The 19,141-nt window shown below is 36.7% G+C and overlaps 1 protein-coding gene across 2 annotated transcripts; it reads right to left on the bottom strand.

The window, feature by feature from the left end:
- Positions 1-2,472: 2,472 nt before the first annotated feature.
- Positions 2,473-18,252, bottom strand: thbs2b (thrombospondin 2b). Of its 2 annotated transcripts, XM_043254346.1 has the most exons (21): positions 17,921-18,252; positions 17,140-17,210; positions 16,285-16,841; positions 15,904-15,988; positions 13,574-13,785; positions 12,875-13,109; positions 12,548-12,718; positions 12,294-12,470; positions 11,198-11,371; positions 10,931-11,058; positions 9,645-9,797; positions 9,267-9,485; positions 7,674-7,781; positions 7,405-7,564; positions 7,201-7,319; positions 6,881-7,115; positions 5,213-5,440; positions 4,852-5,123; positions 4,604-4,701; positions 3,827-3,966; positions 2,473-3,696 (listed from the first exon to the last, which is right to left on the bottom strand). In XM_043254346.1, the coding sequence occupies exons 2-21, from the start codon at positions 17,204-17,206 to the stop codon at positions 3,689-3,691; spliced, it is 3,546 nt and encodes a 1,181-aa protein (XP_043110281.1). In that variant the 5' UTR covers positions 17,207-17,210; positions 17,921-18,252; the 3' UTR covers positions 2,473-3,688. The 2 variants fall into 2 exon arrangements, with proteins under 2 accessions (XP_043110281.1, XP_043110280.1); XM_043254345.1 differs by having other exon boundaries at positions 2,473-3,966.
- Between the last annotated feature and the right edge of the window lie 889 nt (positions 18,253-19,141).

Raw genomic sequence — 19,141 nt, 5'->3', positions numbered from 1 at the left:
CAAAAACATACTCGCGTGATAAAAGAGTTCTCATCGCTCTTTCTGCATACATTTGACCTACAAGAATATTTCTAGGCTAGTTTCCCAGTTTTGTTGGACTACGTGGATGTGGATTATTGGAAACGGTTTTGCTTCAGTAGTTTGGCTTTGCACTCAGTTGCACAGTCAAACGGATACACAGGAGATAAAGGTAAAAGCGTCAAACTTTCCATTTCTGCTACTGAGCATCTTCACAAACAGGATCATGTGACCCTGAAGACTGGCGTAATGCTGAGAATTCAGCTTTTCAGCCATAAGAAGATGACATTTATGACATTTTAAAGCATATCTAAATAAAGAAAAGTGTTTTTTTTAAATTGCACTAATATTTCACAGTATTAATGTTTTTAGTCTATCAAATAAATAGAGCATAACAGATTTCTTTCAAAAACATAAAAAAAACTAATCTTACTCACAAAAATCTTACCCAAATGCTAAAACCAAGTAGTGAGTACCCTAATTGTACCCATTATTATTTATGTATGTTGTTATTATGTTATTATGTATTATGTATGTTATGTATATTTTTGTACACAGAAAAATTTAAGTGTTTTCTATGTTTAAATTGTAAGTGTACTCTGAATTGTAAGTCGCTTTAGATAAAAGCGTCTGCAAAATGACTAAATGTAGAAGTAATAGAAGAAAAAGAAGATATTTCTGGCCTGTCCTGTTCATAAATTTCAGCTACTGTATTTCTTGCATTTTATCACTTTATTTATATATTTCTGTCATTACAGTTCTTTTTCATAATGATGAATAGGGCAATAAGAGTAATGTCTTAAAATGCATTTTTATGAACAATAAATGCAAGATGCCTTAAATTCAAATAATCCCTAATCCTAAAATGTTAGCAGATTTATGGCTTTTGTTAGCTTCACTTCAGAAAACCTCCAATTCAAAAATCATGAGAACTTCTCATACCATAATACTGAATTGGCGTTGACTGAATTGGACAATTGTTCTGTGCTTTTATGTCTTATTATTGAAAAAAAGAAAGGAGAGCACAGAATCTGTTAATATGAGGTAAATGGACCATGACACAGTGTTGTTCAAAACAGTAAAGAACATTGAGGTCCTGCAATATCTCAAGTGTTATATTTTATTACCTAGATGCTTAGTTTTTAATGATGCTTTCCAGAAACAGAGACTTAACAGCGTTCTTAGAAGCTTCCTCTGAGATCTGTCTCTTCTTTTCTCACTGTTTTGTGCCTGTCCCTGGAACAAGAACTGCATCTGATATCTCCTCGGGAGACACAATGCTCAGCTTCCTCCACGTGAAAATTACGGCAGAAGCATTAGGTTCACAATGCTGTCTGTGTGATTGGGTTTGCAGTGTACCGTGAGCACAGCTGGATCTGTTTATAGGCCTACTAAATAACGGTAACACGACATCCAAGCTTTAGAGAGCATCATTCATGTGCATCAAGCACAAAGATGACATATTTCATGATGTTCTCCAGTCTCTAAAAATTCTCCACTTTCATAAACCACATGAAAGATAACAGAATCGGTTTCAAATACTTCACATGCACGTCTTCGTGTCTGTTCGCAAAAAAGATGCTGTTTTTCCCCTGTTGCTATGCGGCCCGATCATTAGATTTAACACAGCACTTCCCCTTAATTATCCCCTAATTGCACAGTTGTGTCAGCTGCGCACACACGAAAACACGCTCACGCTCGCGTATCTTTACCACATCAGCCTGCAAAATGCTCTGCAGCATCTGAAAGCAGTGAAATGTGGGCAGTTTTTCAGAGACAAGTATTACTGGAGGACAGAATGCCGCCTTAATTCTACCAAGCACTGTTTTCCCCTGAATGCTCCAAAGAGAGCCCAGAGGATCAGCAGATGGAAGACAGAAAAACACTACCAAAATTGGACATGTTTAGCTCATTTGGAATGGTTTAAAGGAGTCTATGCTTCCATTTGCATTATTAAAGCACAAATATAAATTATGTTTACATGGAATTAAGAATAAATTCATTAAAGATGCACTTAGTGTTTTTTATGTTATACTGGCAACTTACACTTAGCAGCATGGATTGCTTACATATATATATATATATATATATATATATATATATATATATATATATATATATATATATATATATATATAATTTTATCAATCAGTCTACTTTATTTTTCTTTTTTTATATAATGTTTGTTCCACAGTTTGAAGCATGTTTGTGAGCAATTTAAAAAGATGCAAAATAAAATCAAATAGATACAAATAAAGTATGCTATGATTTTTAGTGTGCAGAAATCTTTACGTTTATGTATTAATGACATATGTATCACATTAAATGTATCATTTTTTATGTTAAAATGCATTATGTATTTAAAATACATTACTCTCAAGTCTAACAATATTCAGTTTAAACCTTTAGTAGGATGCTGAAATCTTTATACAGTAAGTTACATTTCTAGAGTCATTCAATTTTTGTATATAATTTTATTGACAGAAGTTATTTCATCACATACATGGAAATGCATATGCGTGATCAAAATATCAAAAACAGCTAATAGAAAACAAATATGATACCTAGAAATGTGATTAGCAGCAAGCCATATACTGTAGATGAATCTTAAATTTAACATCTAATGAAGTGCTCTGTGTTGCGCGGTGACCTGAAAAATGAAAGTTGATATTTAAAGCATGTACACGTGAGGCGTAATATATATTCCTTTATCAGCTCATAAAAACTTGAAATTTATATTAATTCTTTCACTGGCATTTGGTGCTTTTTCCTATTGAATATACAAAAGAAGGTGCTGGTAGGATTGATACCACAAAAATTGCCGGTTCAAGGCCAAGTTAGGGTGATCTAGAAACTGGATAGTTGCTGAGATCATAATCCTGGTTTGTCACCGTTGTACATATCAGAACAAGAAAAGTCTCTGTGGCTGGGGTCACTGAGGACCAGTGTTAAAGAGATAACAACTTGACACTTCTGAATTGTTCAGGAATATTACATTACACTTCCTCTTGTCACATTCAGTTTTTGTGTAGATACTGTACAGTAATGGCCAATGACGAAGCCTTACCGACATGAATGCAGTTTGATAACATATGCAAAACATTATTTTAAACCTCATCTGTAAAAAAAAATGTCAATGTAAACAAATAAATAAGTATTTACAATTAGTCAGCAAGGGATACATTACAAAAGGAACGATAACTAATAACCAGAAAAAAAGACAAATAAGTTACAGTAGATAGTAGAAAAGGTCAGAATATAATACATCTCCCCTAAACATTGCAACAAACACGAAAAGCCACAAAAATGTTCTCCACACGAATGATGAGAAAGACATATAAAAGAATAAAGGATATGAAATGAAAAACGATAAACCCTTGGGTTCATATTCAAGATGGCAGGACTCAATGTAGCATTACAAAGATTATTTGTGCAACTTTTAACTGAGAATCTAAAGCAATGCTGACCAAATATTTATTTCCTTTCATACTTGTCCAGCAGGAGGTATATTCACCTCTTGAAGGCACCTCTGGTCTGTGGATTTGGCCTTTTTACAGGCCCTTATTGCAGAAAGTCTCATTTTTTCGTCTTTTACTAAAGCACTACACTGATCCGGTTTTGCTTTGATCAAAAAAGTCCATGACAGGAGATAACAGCACTCCAATCACACTCATTTATCTGCCAAACAAAAAATGAAAAATGAAACAGAAAAGAAAAGAAAAGAAAAAAAAGAACTGAAATTATCCTTATACTAGACAAAAAAGATCACAGGATATTTAAATGTTTTCATACAGTCATATTTGTTCACCTCTGCATTCATATTTGAGGTCAGAGAAGACGACAGCCTCCTGGGAGAAAACGAATAACCCGAGTCTTCCACCTGCAAAGGTCTTGTCATAAACCGGTCCTGAGTCTGCCATGATTTGCTTGCCTTCATACACAACAACTCTGGGAAAAAAACAAACAAGCAAACATATTTTCATTGTTTTACATGTCTTTTTATTAACATTTTCACAATACATATATATATATATATATATATATATATATATATATATATATATATATATATATATACAGTATATATATATATTTATTTATAATTGTTATAATTGGTATAATTTATATAAAATATACTAAAATGTAATTATATTTACAACATTATTGAAAGAATTTACATTTTTATATCAATTAATATAAATGGTATTTATATAAATGGTAATGAAGCCGCATATTATTTGTATTTATATTTATTAATTAATACAAAAATTATTATATTATATTTATTATATTAAAAACTCATGAAAAAAATGTGTGTCTTGGAATAGAAAAAGTTGCTGTCTACAACAAAATTTTGTCTTAATTGAGTCTTTTCCTAAATTAGGTCATATAGTTTTAATACAGTTTTTTTATACAGTGTCAAATACAATATAATAAGCATTTGTTATATTCATGATATTATTCATGAAATTATATATCTTTTATATTATATAAATTATATTAATATATATTACATATATATTACATTATATCACAAACATAAAAGTATAAGTAGTTAGTGTCTAAAGCAAGATGGAATCTATACCTAATGAATCCAGTCTTCGGTCTGTGGATGAGATGCCAGCGGTAGGCCGTATAGTCTTTCCAGCCGATATTCTTCGGGTCGTGCCACAGAGTGCGCACCTAAAAGATATTGGAAAGCCATCCATCATTTTAAGCACTAACGCAGACAGCACTGCTTTGAATCATGGGAATTTATTGGACAGTTTATTGTTAGTAATGGCACGAAAAGAGAAATCTGTCAGGACTAATAAAAGTGAAGGGAGAGTTTACCTGCTGCTTGGTGTTGCCTGTGTGCCATAATGCATTGCGTAGATTTTCCCCAGTGCCTGTGGTGGAGTTGACCACCTTGAGAGAGACGCCAGAGATGCCAAACGCCTTTGATGGCTTGTCTTCCCAGTACGTCTGCGTGATCTGTTTCCACATGACTACGTAAAAACGTCGGCTAGACTGGTATCCAAACACAAAACCTGCGTAATCATCGTCTCTGTCCGTATTCACGTAGAAGGTCCCGCTGAAATCCACAGCGCTGAACTCGTCAAAGCCTGTTATTGTGCAGAAAAACAATCCAGAATCAATGCTGGCACATTTTAGCTTTTCACGTATGGAAATGTTTGCATCACAGCTCACTTACCCACAGCAATTCCAGGGTCGGAGTTGGCAGTTTGCACAAGCTCTTTGCCCTGGTTTCGGACCACCCAGTTGGGATCAATCTGTGTGGTTCCCTTAGGGTCGAGGTGAACCATTTGAAACTTCCGGAAATCTGTGACGCTAATTGCACTGTTTTCTGGGCACGCGTCGAAGATATCCGGGACTTTGTCGTTGTCGAAATCATTCTCGCAGGCATCCCCACGGCCATCACCTGAGAAAAAATATAAGAACGTTAAACCAACTGCCGAGTGAGTGTCAAAAGCTAGACAAATAATTATAAACAAATCATTATGAGGTCATATAAAGTCGTTCGTCTCCATAAAACACTCCAAAGCCACTGACCTAGAAAATACAAATCTAAGCTTAAAAACATTCAATCATTTGATCGGCAAACTACTGGCATCACAGTGCAGTCTTAGCCAAGAGGTACTTCGCCCTTAGGAAAATTGGAAAACAATGGGTTTTCCCAAAGCTTTGGGATTGTCTCTTTAAGCCAACAAAACCTCAAAGATCTCCAATCTCCCCATCGACCGTGACAGCTTCAGCTAGCACTTGGAGTTCAGAGGGCCGCCGAAATGAACACCCTTCGGAATGCCAAGGCAAATTTCACCCCACTTAAATTTCAAATCCACTTTATAAAAGAGAACGCATGCAGTAAGCATGGCCTGACAACAGAGAACTTACTCAACCATTATACCATTTAGGCTTAAAGTCAAGCTGCGTATATCTGTGTCTAAAATACCTCATAAAACACAAATAGACGTGGAGCACTACCCCGGGATGCAACTCTTCGGCATTTCATGATGCCAGCAAGACATTTATGCATTTCTTATCTGCTTGCTTTTTATGCCTTGTCTTTGATTTTTTTTTTTATGGGACAGGTTCTTGGACGACCCTCATAGGAAATATGAACAACGTCCAAAACAACAGACTCTTGCATGACACAAAAATTGAATGCAGGATTGTGTATTAAGACAAACAGGTGTGAGGAGCCCAGAGGAAAATTCTTAGCGTTGTTTATCAGTTTTCTAGTTGTTCTGCAAAACAGTTGTCACGCAAAATGTCTTTAAATAGGCACATCATTATATCAAAACATTCCTTATTTTGGAGATGAATGATAAAGACCAGAAATTAGATATTGGTTCAAAACACAGTTATATTTTTGAATGCATAAAATAATTTACTAATGTTTTTCTAAAATATTTATAATGTAATTAGTTTTATAATAAACCAGGACCTACAATAATTATGCAATGTTATTGTCAATGGTGAAAATACCTTGGTATTTGGTATTAGTGTATTATGCATCTCTAAAAAACTGTTAACATAATAGTTCTTAGTTACTCTTAATTTCAAAATGTATTACAAATTACTGAAATCAAAATTATTATCTGTTAATATTTTTTAATTGAACCTGAGCTAACAAAAAACTGTATTTTAACAATATTACAGATGAACAAATACTGAAATAAATGAACTAATGAATTAACAAAAATGTATTAATAAGACCTTATAGTTAAGTCCAACTGAAATACAAATACATTGAGCTTAACTATCCAATTTCATATAGTGGGAGAAAAATATGAATGATACATTTTTTCAATACTATAAATGGAGACTATTAATGTAGTACATATAACATTGTTTTTACCATCAGAGTCTGTTTGGTCCTTGTTGGAAACTAGTCTGCAGTTATCCCGGTCATCAGGAATGCCATCATTATCATCATCATGATCACAAGCGTCTCCTTTCCCGTCTCCGTCGTGGTCGGCTTGGTTAGCATTAGGTATGTACGGGCAGTTATCCATGTTATTCTGATGGCCATCTTCATCTATGTCCTGGTTGTCATCACACTGGTCTCCAATTAGATCATTATCTGCATCCGTCTGCAAAAAGAAAATGGTACATTCTTTAAAAAAAAAAAATGCTAAAGATTTTCAATCTGTAAAAACACTTCATCTTTCTTCAGACCTGTTGCGGGTTGTGGACTAAGGGGCAGTTGTCACACTGGTCTCCAACACCATCTAAATCGGTGTCTTTCTGGTCTGTGTTGTAAATGAGAGGGCAGTTGTCTCGCTCGTTTAGAATCTCTAAGAGCAGAAATAAAAAAAGGACACGTGAGTTACATCTGTTGTGATCCAAAATGACTCGTATGTATTATCAAGTTTTTTGTACCATCTCCATCCATATCAATAGAACAGGCGTCTCCTTCCCCATTGTTGTCAGTGTCGGTCTGAGCAGGGTTGTGTTCATACGGGCAGTTATCACAACGGTCTCCAACATCATCCTTGTCGTAGTCATACTGTCTTGGGTTATACATTAGCGGGCAGTTGTCCTGGAATAAATATATCATATACATTTGTCTACTTGAATAGCATACACTCTTACAGTATGTATCAGTAGCATAAAGAAAAACAAATCCATAAACTTCAAATCTGCCTTACCCTTTCATCCACAATTTCATCGTTATCATCATCTTTGTCACAGGCGTCTCCTTGTCCATCATTGTCAAAGTCCTCCTGACCAGAGTTGGGCAGAGTTGGGCAGTTGTCCTGCAGAAATTGCAAAAGAAAAAAAAAAAGTTAAACACAGGCCTGTTTGAGAGTGAGAGCATAAGCAGTGCATATAGATCTCTTGTGAGTAAGTCAGTGGCAAAAACTAAAGATTACTTAAATGCAACTTAATAATGTATATTAGAGAAAACATCTGTTGCAACCTGCACATTGTTCTCAGTGGAAAATTTAATAGAAAATAGAAATTGCATGTGGTGCATGTAGCAACACATCTGTGGATAATATTAAATTAAGCCACCACAACAAATGCAATGAATAACAAAATAACTGTGTTTTTTGTTTTACAATATCTATTAACATTCTCATCACACAACCCTGGCAATAAGTATCATGGTTTTAACAAAACATTTTACAAACATTCATAATAATATGAAATGTCTCTTGTGCACCAAATCAAAATATTGCAATGATTTCTGAAAGATCATGTGACTGGAGAAATAGCCTCTGAAAATTCAGCTTTGCCATCACAGGAATAAATTATCTTTTAAAATGAAGAAATAAAGCTATTTGATAGCGTAAAAAAAAATATTTTCCCCATGATATTACTTTTCCTTAAGAAATCAATGCAGTATGAGCATAAGAGACTTCTTATAAAAACGTTTAATTGATTGTATACATTCTTAATTATTATAATAACTACGATTTTTTTGTGAAATAATTCTGGAAGTAAGTATTTTAGTTAATTTTGAGCCCGGGCTGTCAGACTACTGCTTCGCTTATGTGTGCAGTGTAAAACAAGGCCTCATTCCAGAAACCTGACATTAATAGTTATTCATATCAAATGAAACGCAACAAATCACCCACATACAATACTACGAATTTCATGCTTCTTCTGCTATGATATCTCAATTCTTCATTGTGTGCATTACCAATATTTTCCTTAATTTATTATGTGGACATATTTTATCCTTTATAGCTTTCTCGCTTGGCTCTCATTGCTTCCCAGGCTTCAGATCCATGATGTCTTGCAGATTCTGGTCCTGGTTTTTCTCCACGGTGTATCATGACATAATCAAGCAATTATCCATCACAGGAGAAGAATGATGTAATTATTACTTTTGCTCTCCCTCCCTTTGGCTAAACACCTCACCACAAAGCCATTTAAGGGATATAAAATATACGATTCCAAAAGGAACGATAGACAGTAAACACTGGCCCAAATCAAAACATTCCTCCAATTCATGGTCACTGGGCCCCCTGCCTGACTTGATGCCATTGTCCTATGGGGTTTATTAAGGTGAAACAAAATTTCTTTCCATTTTATATTGCTTAGAAAAACTAGCAAAGCAGCCTTTAGGTAAACCTTAAGGTCTGGACTGCATTAAATTGGACCAATGCAGAGATGTCTTTACTCTCAGCATTTTGTCTTCAGTATATCCAAATGTTCTATGGATTTTTTGCATTAAATTGACAAAATGGCACCAAATGGAGAGAACGACTCTGTTTAATGTAGTTATGTAGTACCTTTTTACAATGGTAGGTGGCATTTGCTCCACACACAAGATCCTGATTAGGCCATCCATCCAGATCAAAGTCCTCTCCACAGATGATGCCGTCTCCAGCATAACCGATACGGCACTCGCACTTGTACATTGGGTCAGTAAAGTGACTGAGGAAGATGCATTCAGCATACTTGTGGCAACTGTGGCTGCTGTCTTTGCAGGGGTTGTAGGGTTCACACACCTATTCATAAGGAAAAAAGCAACAGATGCTAAAACTTTGTTTATTTAAACACACATGACCCAGAACTTTGAGAACTTGTTGAGGGTATCTCTGCCAGGAGGCTCATCGTAAGTTAGAGGCTCGGTAAGTGGTATGCAGGGTGATGTATATATGACTGACCTGTTTGTTGGTTTTAGCTGACTCCACTCCCATGCCGTAGGGCTGAGTCCCTTTGTAGCGCGGGGGGCAGGGGAGACAGTGGAATCCGGGGTCTGTATTCACACATTGCTGTAGGCCACCCACCTTATGACACAGATCTGATACCATGTCGCACTGCACACAACAGAATGCAAATTGAGAGAAAGAGAAGAGCTGGAGGTCCTTGACTATGTAAAATTTATCGACGTGGTGCCATGGCATTGTTATGTGGTTCCTAGGGTGTTCTGGGTAGTTGCTAGATTATTGTTAGGTTGCTATGTTAAAATAACTTGCCCCTAGTCTCCATGATATTCTAGTCTCTAGATATGACTTTGGTTAGGTCTTCAGTGTAATATATGTAATATATTATTTGTTTTCAAATTTTATTGTAGTTTAGAAAAGTCATGTAGATATCTAGAAAAGCCAATTCACAATTCACCAATTTAAAGGGATAATTCACACAAAAATAAAAATTCTGTCATTAATTACTTACCCTCATGTCATTCCAAACCTTTAAGACCTTCATTCATTTTCGGAACACAAATTCAGATATATATGATGAAATCTGAGATCTTTCTGACTCTCTGTAGACAGCAAAAGTACTACTATGTTCAAGGCCCAGAAAGGTAAAAAGGACATGGTTAAAATAGTCCATGTGAGATCAATGGTTCAGTCTTACGTGCATCCAAGACTGGCGCGAAAGAGAAGAAATTGTTAAATAAAATTATTATTTTTGCTTATAAATTATTGCTTATATGCTTCATAAAATCACGCTTGAACCACTGATGTCACATGGACTATGTTAATACAGACATTACTACTTTTCTGGGCCCTGAATGGGTCAGTTACACTGTCATCTATACAGGGTCAGAAAGCAAAGAGATAAGAAAAGATGAATGTCTTATGAGTAATTAATGACATAATTGTAATTTTTGGATGAACTGTACCTTTAACTATACCTGCACAAACATGTAGAACAAGTGCAGTCATATTTACCATTGCTTAATAATTTTCTCATTGCGATTGTATGATTTACCATCATGTCAGTTGGTTATGCAAATTCACTGCACTGACCAACAGACAGCTGTTTGTTTTGAAAGTGACTTCTGTGTGAGCTGTGCTTCATATATCACTGAGCTACTGATAATATATAATGGGCCTTTTTGCAAATTTCACTGACGTCACTCCACCTCAGCATCCTAACACTTAAAGTAATAAGTTTGTTCCAAAGTATTTTGATGTAATTAGTCTAATGTAATTTTGCTCACCTCATTGACATCTTCACAGGAAGTTCCATTGCCACGATAACCATTCGGGCAGGGTCCACATTCCCAGGATCCATCAGTAACTGTAATACACTCAACTCCGGAGAAGCAAGGGTTTGAAAGACAGCCATCTGTCAAATGAACACAGCACTGTTTTTAGTATAAAACATCACATATTATTCTTTCTCACTAATTAAAAAATTGAAAGAGAAAAGCGCTGTAAAAGGGCATACATGCAATGTATTTTGTTCATATGTTTGTTTTTCTTACCAATAGGACACTCCTGTCGGTTGCATACTTCATTTTCAATGGAGTCTCCAAGACATTTCCTTCCTCCATGCTGTGGTTCAGGGCTGTTACATTCCCTAACACGGCTCTTCAGACCCCCTCCACATGTAGCCGAACACATTGCCCAGGGAGACCAAGGACCCCAGCCACCATCAACTAAACGACATAAAATGGGTTACTTTTCTATTTATTAGATATAACACCATAAAATTTAGTATTCACAAATCTGCTCATAGAGTGACTCAGTGCCCCCAGAGGGCATTTACAGCATCTGTTTTGTGACCTAATAATAATAATGTTTATAAATGAACATACTATTCTGTGCTCTTTAATGTGACAAAGTCCATCTGCTTGTTATTCTGTTTTTGTTTTTTATTAAACTGGTTGTTATTTAGTTTTATTGTGCCATTGTTCAGCTTATGCAATTTTAGGAAAACCAAACACAGATATTCTAGTGCAGACTTCAAAGAACTGATACCAATGTAGTGAAACTAACTAAAAATGCTAAAGAGCATTTTTGATTAGGAATTAATTTAATTTTGGACCAAATGTTGTGTTATGTAATGCCTCTAATATATCGCAGTCTGTGTGCTTGCACATTCCTGGCTAATGTGGAAATAACACATAAATGCCCCCAAAAAATCTTCTAGCACTGCTCCTCAGAAACTAAAAGTTAGCCCACATCCTAAACATTCAATAGCCTCTGACCGAAAAAAAATTCAGGGTGTTCCCAGTCATCTGCCGTGTCTCCGATGTGAATCTCATTCATCATTTCATAAGCATCTTTGCCATAATCCTCTGATTGAACAAATTGCCCAAATTTATGTACCCTCCCTGTTCTAACGATAATATAAGCCCTGGAAAGAATTACATCATCCTCTCAGTGTTTTCCAGTTAAGATCTGAACAGCAGGGTGGATGAGATGGTTTCTATATGAGCATGTGTGTGGCTGGGCTCAATTTGGGGTTGAGCTTTAAATTTTGTAGGGCTGTCAAAGTTAATGTTTAACAGCATAAATTATTTTTAAATGCAGCTAACACGCATATTTAACACTGATGATTAAATATGCAGTACTCACTCGGACAGGGATCCGCATGACAGCTTTGTGTCTCTCGTCCGTCACCTTCACAGTCTTTTCCACCTCTTTGTGGAACAGGAGCATTGCAGTGACGGATTCGTGTGATCAGACCCTCTCCACACGTCACTGAGCAGGACGACCACGGAGACCATAAGCTCCACCCACCATCTTGACGAACTACAAAAAACAGTGTTACTGTAAGTGTACTAAAGGTGACTCATTTCCAACTATCACACATGCAGTGGTTGTATTACCTCTGCGGTCACATTTTCCCAAACTGCACTTGCGCGTCTGAATCGAGGGTCCAGAACATGTATTGCTTGTGTCGTCACAAGAGCGGCCCCTCTGTTGAGTGCCACTTCCACATGTGACTGTGCATTGAGTCCATTCTGACCATGGGGACCAGCCATCTTCACTGTCCATTGCTAGACAAATACAGATGCCATATCATAAGGAAATGTGCAAATACATTTTGTTGCCTGTATTTAGGTCTGTATAAATTTGTGGGAGGTGGGAGTTCTCTCTAAACAAAAGAATAATTTGGTTGTTATTTATTACTTTATGTTTGTGCTTCCACTTACGAAGGCAAACTGGACAGCATTCGCCATCGATGAAGGATGGATTGGCACATGCCACTGGAGGACAAGTGATCTGACGACAAACCACTTTTCCTTCTTGGCAGGTACATTTAGTACAGCTATCCACAATCCAGTCCTCTTTGTCCTCAAACATACGGCCATCTTGCCAACACATAGTCTGCTCCGAAAGACTCTGCATCTTATTTAGTGCCTCCTTCATCGCCGTGTTCTCTTCTGTCTAAAAAGTCAGTTTGAAATGAAATGAATCACACAGTTGTTCATCTTCATGCTGCAATGAGACCTCATTCAGTCTTTCCACACATTCAAACATAACCAGAAGTCAAAATAACTATAAATTTTCATGCATTGAAGATTTTAGATGTTTTCCAACAGAAAACGTCTGACACTGTGATTTACTGAGCTCACATTCCTGCCACAGATATGTGGGCAGATACCAAATTATGGTCCAACTATCCCATTCATGTGCCCACAAACATAACTGCCTTAACATTTTTTAAACATCTGACAAAATCAGTTAACATCAGCAATATGGTATGCTCTGTCTGTTTGTGAGATCTAAGAGGCTCTTTTCTAAATTGTAGAAGTTATACAGTGGGTTATACTAGTCTTGTTAAGGCCTCATAAAGTGTAGAATAACATGGGTAACATTTAAATCTGTCAAAGCAACACAGCAGGACTTACCACTTTCTGCAGACCATCTATGAGGTTGCTAACAACAACTCTGAGACCTTTGAGCTCCTGGAAGAGGTTGGCCAGTTCTTCACAGGAACGTTCACACATCAATTCTGAAGAGCTGGTTGCTGGAACATCGGTATTCTGGCCAATAACATTAGTGGCAATTGAAGACGGAACCTCCACCACCTCTGCACTCTCACTGACTACATTCGCCTCCTCTGAGGAAAGAGAGAAGAAAATCTAATTAGATCTAGACTTCTATAATTAACACATGAATTCTGATAGGTTGGTTTAAAAGCCGTGGCAGTTACATTTGTGAGACACTTGCAATAAAAATAAGGTGTTCGTAGTGAAAACCATTGGTATCCCATGGGTGACCATAACCCTACAAACAATTCTTGGTTTCCAGAACGTTCTGGGACGTTAGATTTTGGTTCTCAGAATGTTCTGTGAATATTAAGATTTTGGTTCCCAGAAAACAATTTTTTATGGTTAGTTTTTGGTTAGCCAGGAAAGTTTTCTTTGTGGAAACAGAATGTTAGTTTCTGGTTTGTAGAATTTTATTCTAACATTAGAATAACATTACTCTAATGTTCTCCTAACGTTATTCTAAACTTGCTCCAATATGTCAAACATTACTGGGAACGTTATTTTATGCTTACAAAAAAACAGCCTAAAAGAACATTCCCCCAATGTTATTTTTTTAAATAACCAAAAACTAACATTAGGGGAATGTTATGTGTTTGTTGGAAAGCTACTTCTTTCACAAATCTTAACATCACAAACCTTTGAAATAGTGTATACTATAATATCCTATCCATAACAGAAAATTCAAGCAAAAAGAAAGCATAAAAAACTACATTTGTCACTGGTGTTTTGATAGACACAATGTTTATACTTTTCAGAGGAATCTCAAACTACAAATGGGTTGCTTATTTGGGCAAGGTGGGATAAGAAAAAGTTGGAAAATAATGTTGGAAAAATTATACCCTCCATCTAAAGATGGAGAATGCAGACATTGGGTATCTCACAGCATGACAACTAAACCTGTTTGCAATAAAGCCTCTTTATACACGACACTCAGGCGCTTGAAGATTGCAATAGGAAGCCAAATTAAAACGTTTCATTGGCTCCTGTGATATAACACACATGTTACCGCGAGCAAACTATTTCTAGGCACAGAGACCTATCTCAGCAATTCTTGGTTGCTGCCTTTAGAAGCAAATGTTTTGAAGTTATTTTTAAGTAGTTCAGAAGGAGTAGTATAGTATCTGGGAGGGGCAGAACTGCGAGTTACCCCAATAAACTATTATTAAAAGTCTAACATAAAAAGCACATAGTATTTAGATTAGACAGCTGTAAATATCTTTACTTGATTCATTTGTGATTGATAACAAAGAGAGATTCTGAGGACAGCATCAAATATACCTTCATAATTTCTGTATTTGACATGTAGATTACCATCATGTGTAAAGACTTATTCCAACAGTTATTAGTTGAACATACTCTAGACACTCAAAACACTTCTGAAGCATAATAGTATTTTGGTTTGAACTCCCTGTGACGCCAGGGCTTTTTTTCTAGATCTGTAGAACTCATTTAATCCTCAAGTGACTATAAGTGTGCTTCTGTGTGTGTGCACGCGAGTGTGTGTTCTTATTGCATTCATGTTTAACTTAACTACCCTTCCTCCTTTCTTGGCCATATGACCTACTGACCCATCTAGGTGAACCCACATATGGTCCCTTTGCCCCTAACAAGGACAATTTGGTTAAAAATTGGCTGAAAATGAGCTAGTTCTAATATTTGTACAATTACAACAACATACCAATATTAAAATTAAGTCATGAGGGCTGATGTGCATTGAAAAAAACTTACAAAATCAGAACAGATTGATGGATGGCCTACTTAAACAAATACAGGCTTGTAGTACACGAACATTATGGCAATTCTAAGCTAATCATTTCTTCAGTCACAGTGGTTACTGCTAATCTGAGTGAGCGTGCACAGGTCTCCACAAGCGTGAGCCCCTCTAAGCATGTTTATTTAGAAAGCTAAGTGTCAAGTGCCAAAAACCTTCCCCTGAGCGAAGGATGTCAAAAGCCTGCAGTTTTAAAAACCCATTCTTTTCACAGCCACCATTCGGCTGACATTGAAGAAAACCAAAACACAAAATATTCCAACAAAATGGACTTCATTAGAGAACGAATCCCTTCCTGAGTTACATATTCCGTACAGCAGTTCCAATTAAACAGGAACTTCATCTTGATCCCACAAATATTTTTTGGCTGGCTAAAAGTGTTAAAAGAATGTTAAGACTCACAAGCCCCTCCTACCTGGGTTTCCAAGATCACATCCCCTGCTCTCCAGAATGTCCTCAAGTGGGGTGTCAAAGATAAAACGTACATTCTGCAGCAAGCCCTGAAAGAAACAACAGCTGCTGTCAGGCTTACTTTGCCAATTTTCAACCGTTCACATATATCTCCCATGACTGGGAAGTTGGGTTGGATTTACAGAACACTAGAGGATCAGCTGTAATTTATTACTCAGTTTCCAGCAACTTGCTTGGCATGCACTGCAACTACTAATGCCGACTAAATTGCCTTACTAAGAGCAAAAATGTATTAGTTATATTTCTTGATATCCTGTAGCTTATGTCCTAATGCATTCAACTGGCATGCAATTTACTTTTCTATATAATTTATGGTCAAACATACCCTAAAGTGGCTTTCTCGTGTGGCGCCTTTGGCCACATACATATGGCCACCTGTGGCACTCAGGTGTTCATAGAAAGGTTCGTCAAGAATAAAGCTATCAATGAGTCCACAGCCGATGTACAAAGTTGCTGTCTCTCCATGCACGTAAAGCGTTACATTCTTCCACTGTGAATCCGAGAGGTCTACATCCTCAAAAGAGATCACATTGCGTGAGCCATCAGCCCACCAGTACACCAAATCTAAAGTGTTGGTTCTTCCATCCGAAACAACTTCGAACTGCCTGCGCTCTCCAGGGCCTTCCAGTGCAAGAATGGTGCCGCGGGATGTGCGATCCTGGCGCAGTGTGGCTGTCAGGATGAAGCCTTCATTGTTTTGTATCTGCAAAAGAAGTGTTTGTAGCGCCTTGGAGCTGACTGAGGGGAGCTGGTCAAAACGGATGAAGCGATATGCTGGAGCATCATTGTCCAGACCCTTGAAAAGCTTCACACCAATGGTCTTACGTGTGATCCCACTGGTTTCAAACAGGTCAAAAACTGTCTCATCTTCCAGTTGTACATCTACAAATGGGTACATGTTTTATGTTATTTGTTTATTCTATATTCACTTTGTCACTACATATAACATTTAAATCCTTGTAATTAAGTATATGTTTATTGAGCTACATGAAGTTATTAAATATGGTGTAACACTGAATTAGTTATAGCACTATATAAACCTAGTACACAAAAAAAATAATAGATGTAGTCTATATGACTCATATGATACAGGCTTGACAAGGTGGTAGACACAAATACAAAGTAATACAAATTATTTACATACAGAATATCAGGAAAAGAAAAGAAAATACAGCATTACCTTGAGATTTTATGAAGGTGAACAGAAGCAAAAGGGCCAACATTCTGAGACATCTTCGCAGAATCATTCTTCTATGGACAACAATGGCAACCAAATGTTAATTTTTAATGTTAATTCAATTTTCTACCCTACAGTAGCTCTGCTCTGCTGAAAACCAAGAAATCCTCATCTAGCATTAAAAATACATTATGGACATGCCCAAATCCACTGAATTCACCAGGCACTGGCATTCACAATTAAAAAAAAACTGCTCCAATGCTTGTGAACAAGTTTGTATAAAATATATGCTGTAGCATGTGTATTAAAAATGTACAATATTCTTTAGCACAAGTATACAAACAAAAACATCAAAGGTACTGGAACTTTTGTGAAAGTGCGAATAGCTTACAATTACTTTTAAAAGAAATTTCCGTCAGGGCACAAGCCTTTTCGATTTCAGAAGCGCAATCAAAACTATCTTTGACGTACATAAAAACGATTTTGTGATTACACCTGTCATATGTACATGCAATAAAGTATTTTAGTGGCGTATGCTACTGAACTATAGGCTATCAATCGGCGTAGAGTTGCTATGGTTACCTCTTTACGCGCCTGCAACGCGGGAGTCTACATGGCACACTCTGACCAAAATGTCGTTTTTGAAGTTGTACAAAAACTACTGCTACGTAAACGCATATATAGTCTGTGTAAAAAGATTACACACTTTTAAGAACCCACGCCATATTCGTTATTGCCTCTCATAAACCAACAACAATAGAAAAGTGACAAGCACCTCACTTACCCGAACCAAAGGTGAACTCCGTGAAATATAGTAAAAAATAACTAAGACAACAATATATGTACAAGACTAAAATAACTATCCGCTCGAATCCTCAGTCAGTTCCACAGTGGTAACCCCTGGATAATGATCAAAAATTCATTGCGTAAAACCTGGAGATGCCACGGCTACCCAAGCGCAAAGTTTAAAATTCGCGCACGAAACGAGTTACACAGTTCACAGAGGAAGACATTCAATCACGAGGTGTTACTGCACGGTGTCTTTATGTTCCAAAGCTGATACGTGATAAATCCAGATGATGCCGGACTCACAGACTCCCTCCTCATAACTGATCTCTCTTGAATTTTATCACGAGGGGCGCAGATTTGGTTTCAAAAGGGGAGGGTTTGGGGTGCCGGAGGAGGGTTGCGCTGGACTGAAGAGGTGCGGGTTGTTGCTGTGACAGCACGTCATGACAGTTTTCATTAGCTAATGCAGTACTGATTCGCGCCTGGGGCTGTTGGGGTAAGGGTGAAGACCTAAATGTGAGCATAGGTATGTGAGAAGGTCAAGATTGAAGTCAGGTTTATAGCAAAAAGCTATAGATAATAACTGTCGTTGGACAAATGCCAGATCACACTTCATGCTAAAAAACAAAACAAAAAACCTGTTAGTGAAAGTGTACATATGTACAGTCCAATTAGCTATATATTAATCAATACATAAATATATCAATATAACATAAACCTATAATGTCCACCCTGTAATTTATAGTCCAATATCAAATACCAAATACAGTATGTCCCATAAAGATAGATAGATAGATAGATAGATAGATAGATAGATAGATAGATAGATAGATAGATAGATAGATAGATAGATAGATAGATAGACAATGAACACCTCACAGCACAACGTGGCATTTACCATTTAAGATATATGACTTTAATTTGACCTGTTCTCTCAAGAGCTTTACATTCCTTTGAAAATATGCTCCATCCCTTTCTGAAAACACAAGGGAAGACATTCCATCATTTTTTTTGTAGAGTGGGAACAACTTACGAAGGCACACGAAGTGGAGATATACTACAGCAGATGAGACAAATGATGTACATGTTTACAGCATGACCTAGGTGAAGCAAATCAGAGAGCTTTAGCAAAACCTGGCCCCAGCAGAGGGTTAAAAGCATGACCTCATTGTATATTCACTACTTTATGCTGGAAATTGCATTATGCATACGTCCA

Source organism: Puntigrus tetrazona, chromosome 12, assembly GCF_018831695.1.
Source record: "Puntigrus tetrazona isolate hp1 chromosome 12, ASM1883169v1, whole genome shotgun sequence".
In the NCBI taxonomy this organism is placed as follows: domain Eukaryota; kingdom Metazoa; phylum Chordata; class Actinopteri; order Cypriniformes; family Cyprinidae; genus Puntigrus; species Puntigrus tetrazona.
This window is presented reverse-complemented; position numbering and strand designations above follow the sequence as displayed.

What these genes read in the sequence shown, in the direction of transcription:
- thbs2b (XM_043254345.1), bottom strand. Translation starts at nt 17,206, where the DNA reads ATGATTCTGCGAAGATGTCTCAGAATGTTGGCCCTTTTGCTTCTGTTC. An exon ending in CCTGTGAAGATGTCAATGAG is followed by an intron (nt 9,798 to 10,930) that starts GTGAGCAAAATT and finishes TGTTGTGTGCAG; the next exon opens with TGCGACATGGTATCAGATCT. An exon ending in ATGAAATTGTGGATGAAAGG is followed by an intron (nt 7,565 to 7,673) that starts GTAAGGCAGATT and finishes TATTTATTCCAG; the next exon opens with GACAACTGCCCGCTAATGTA.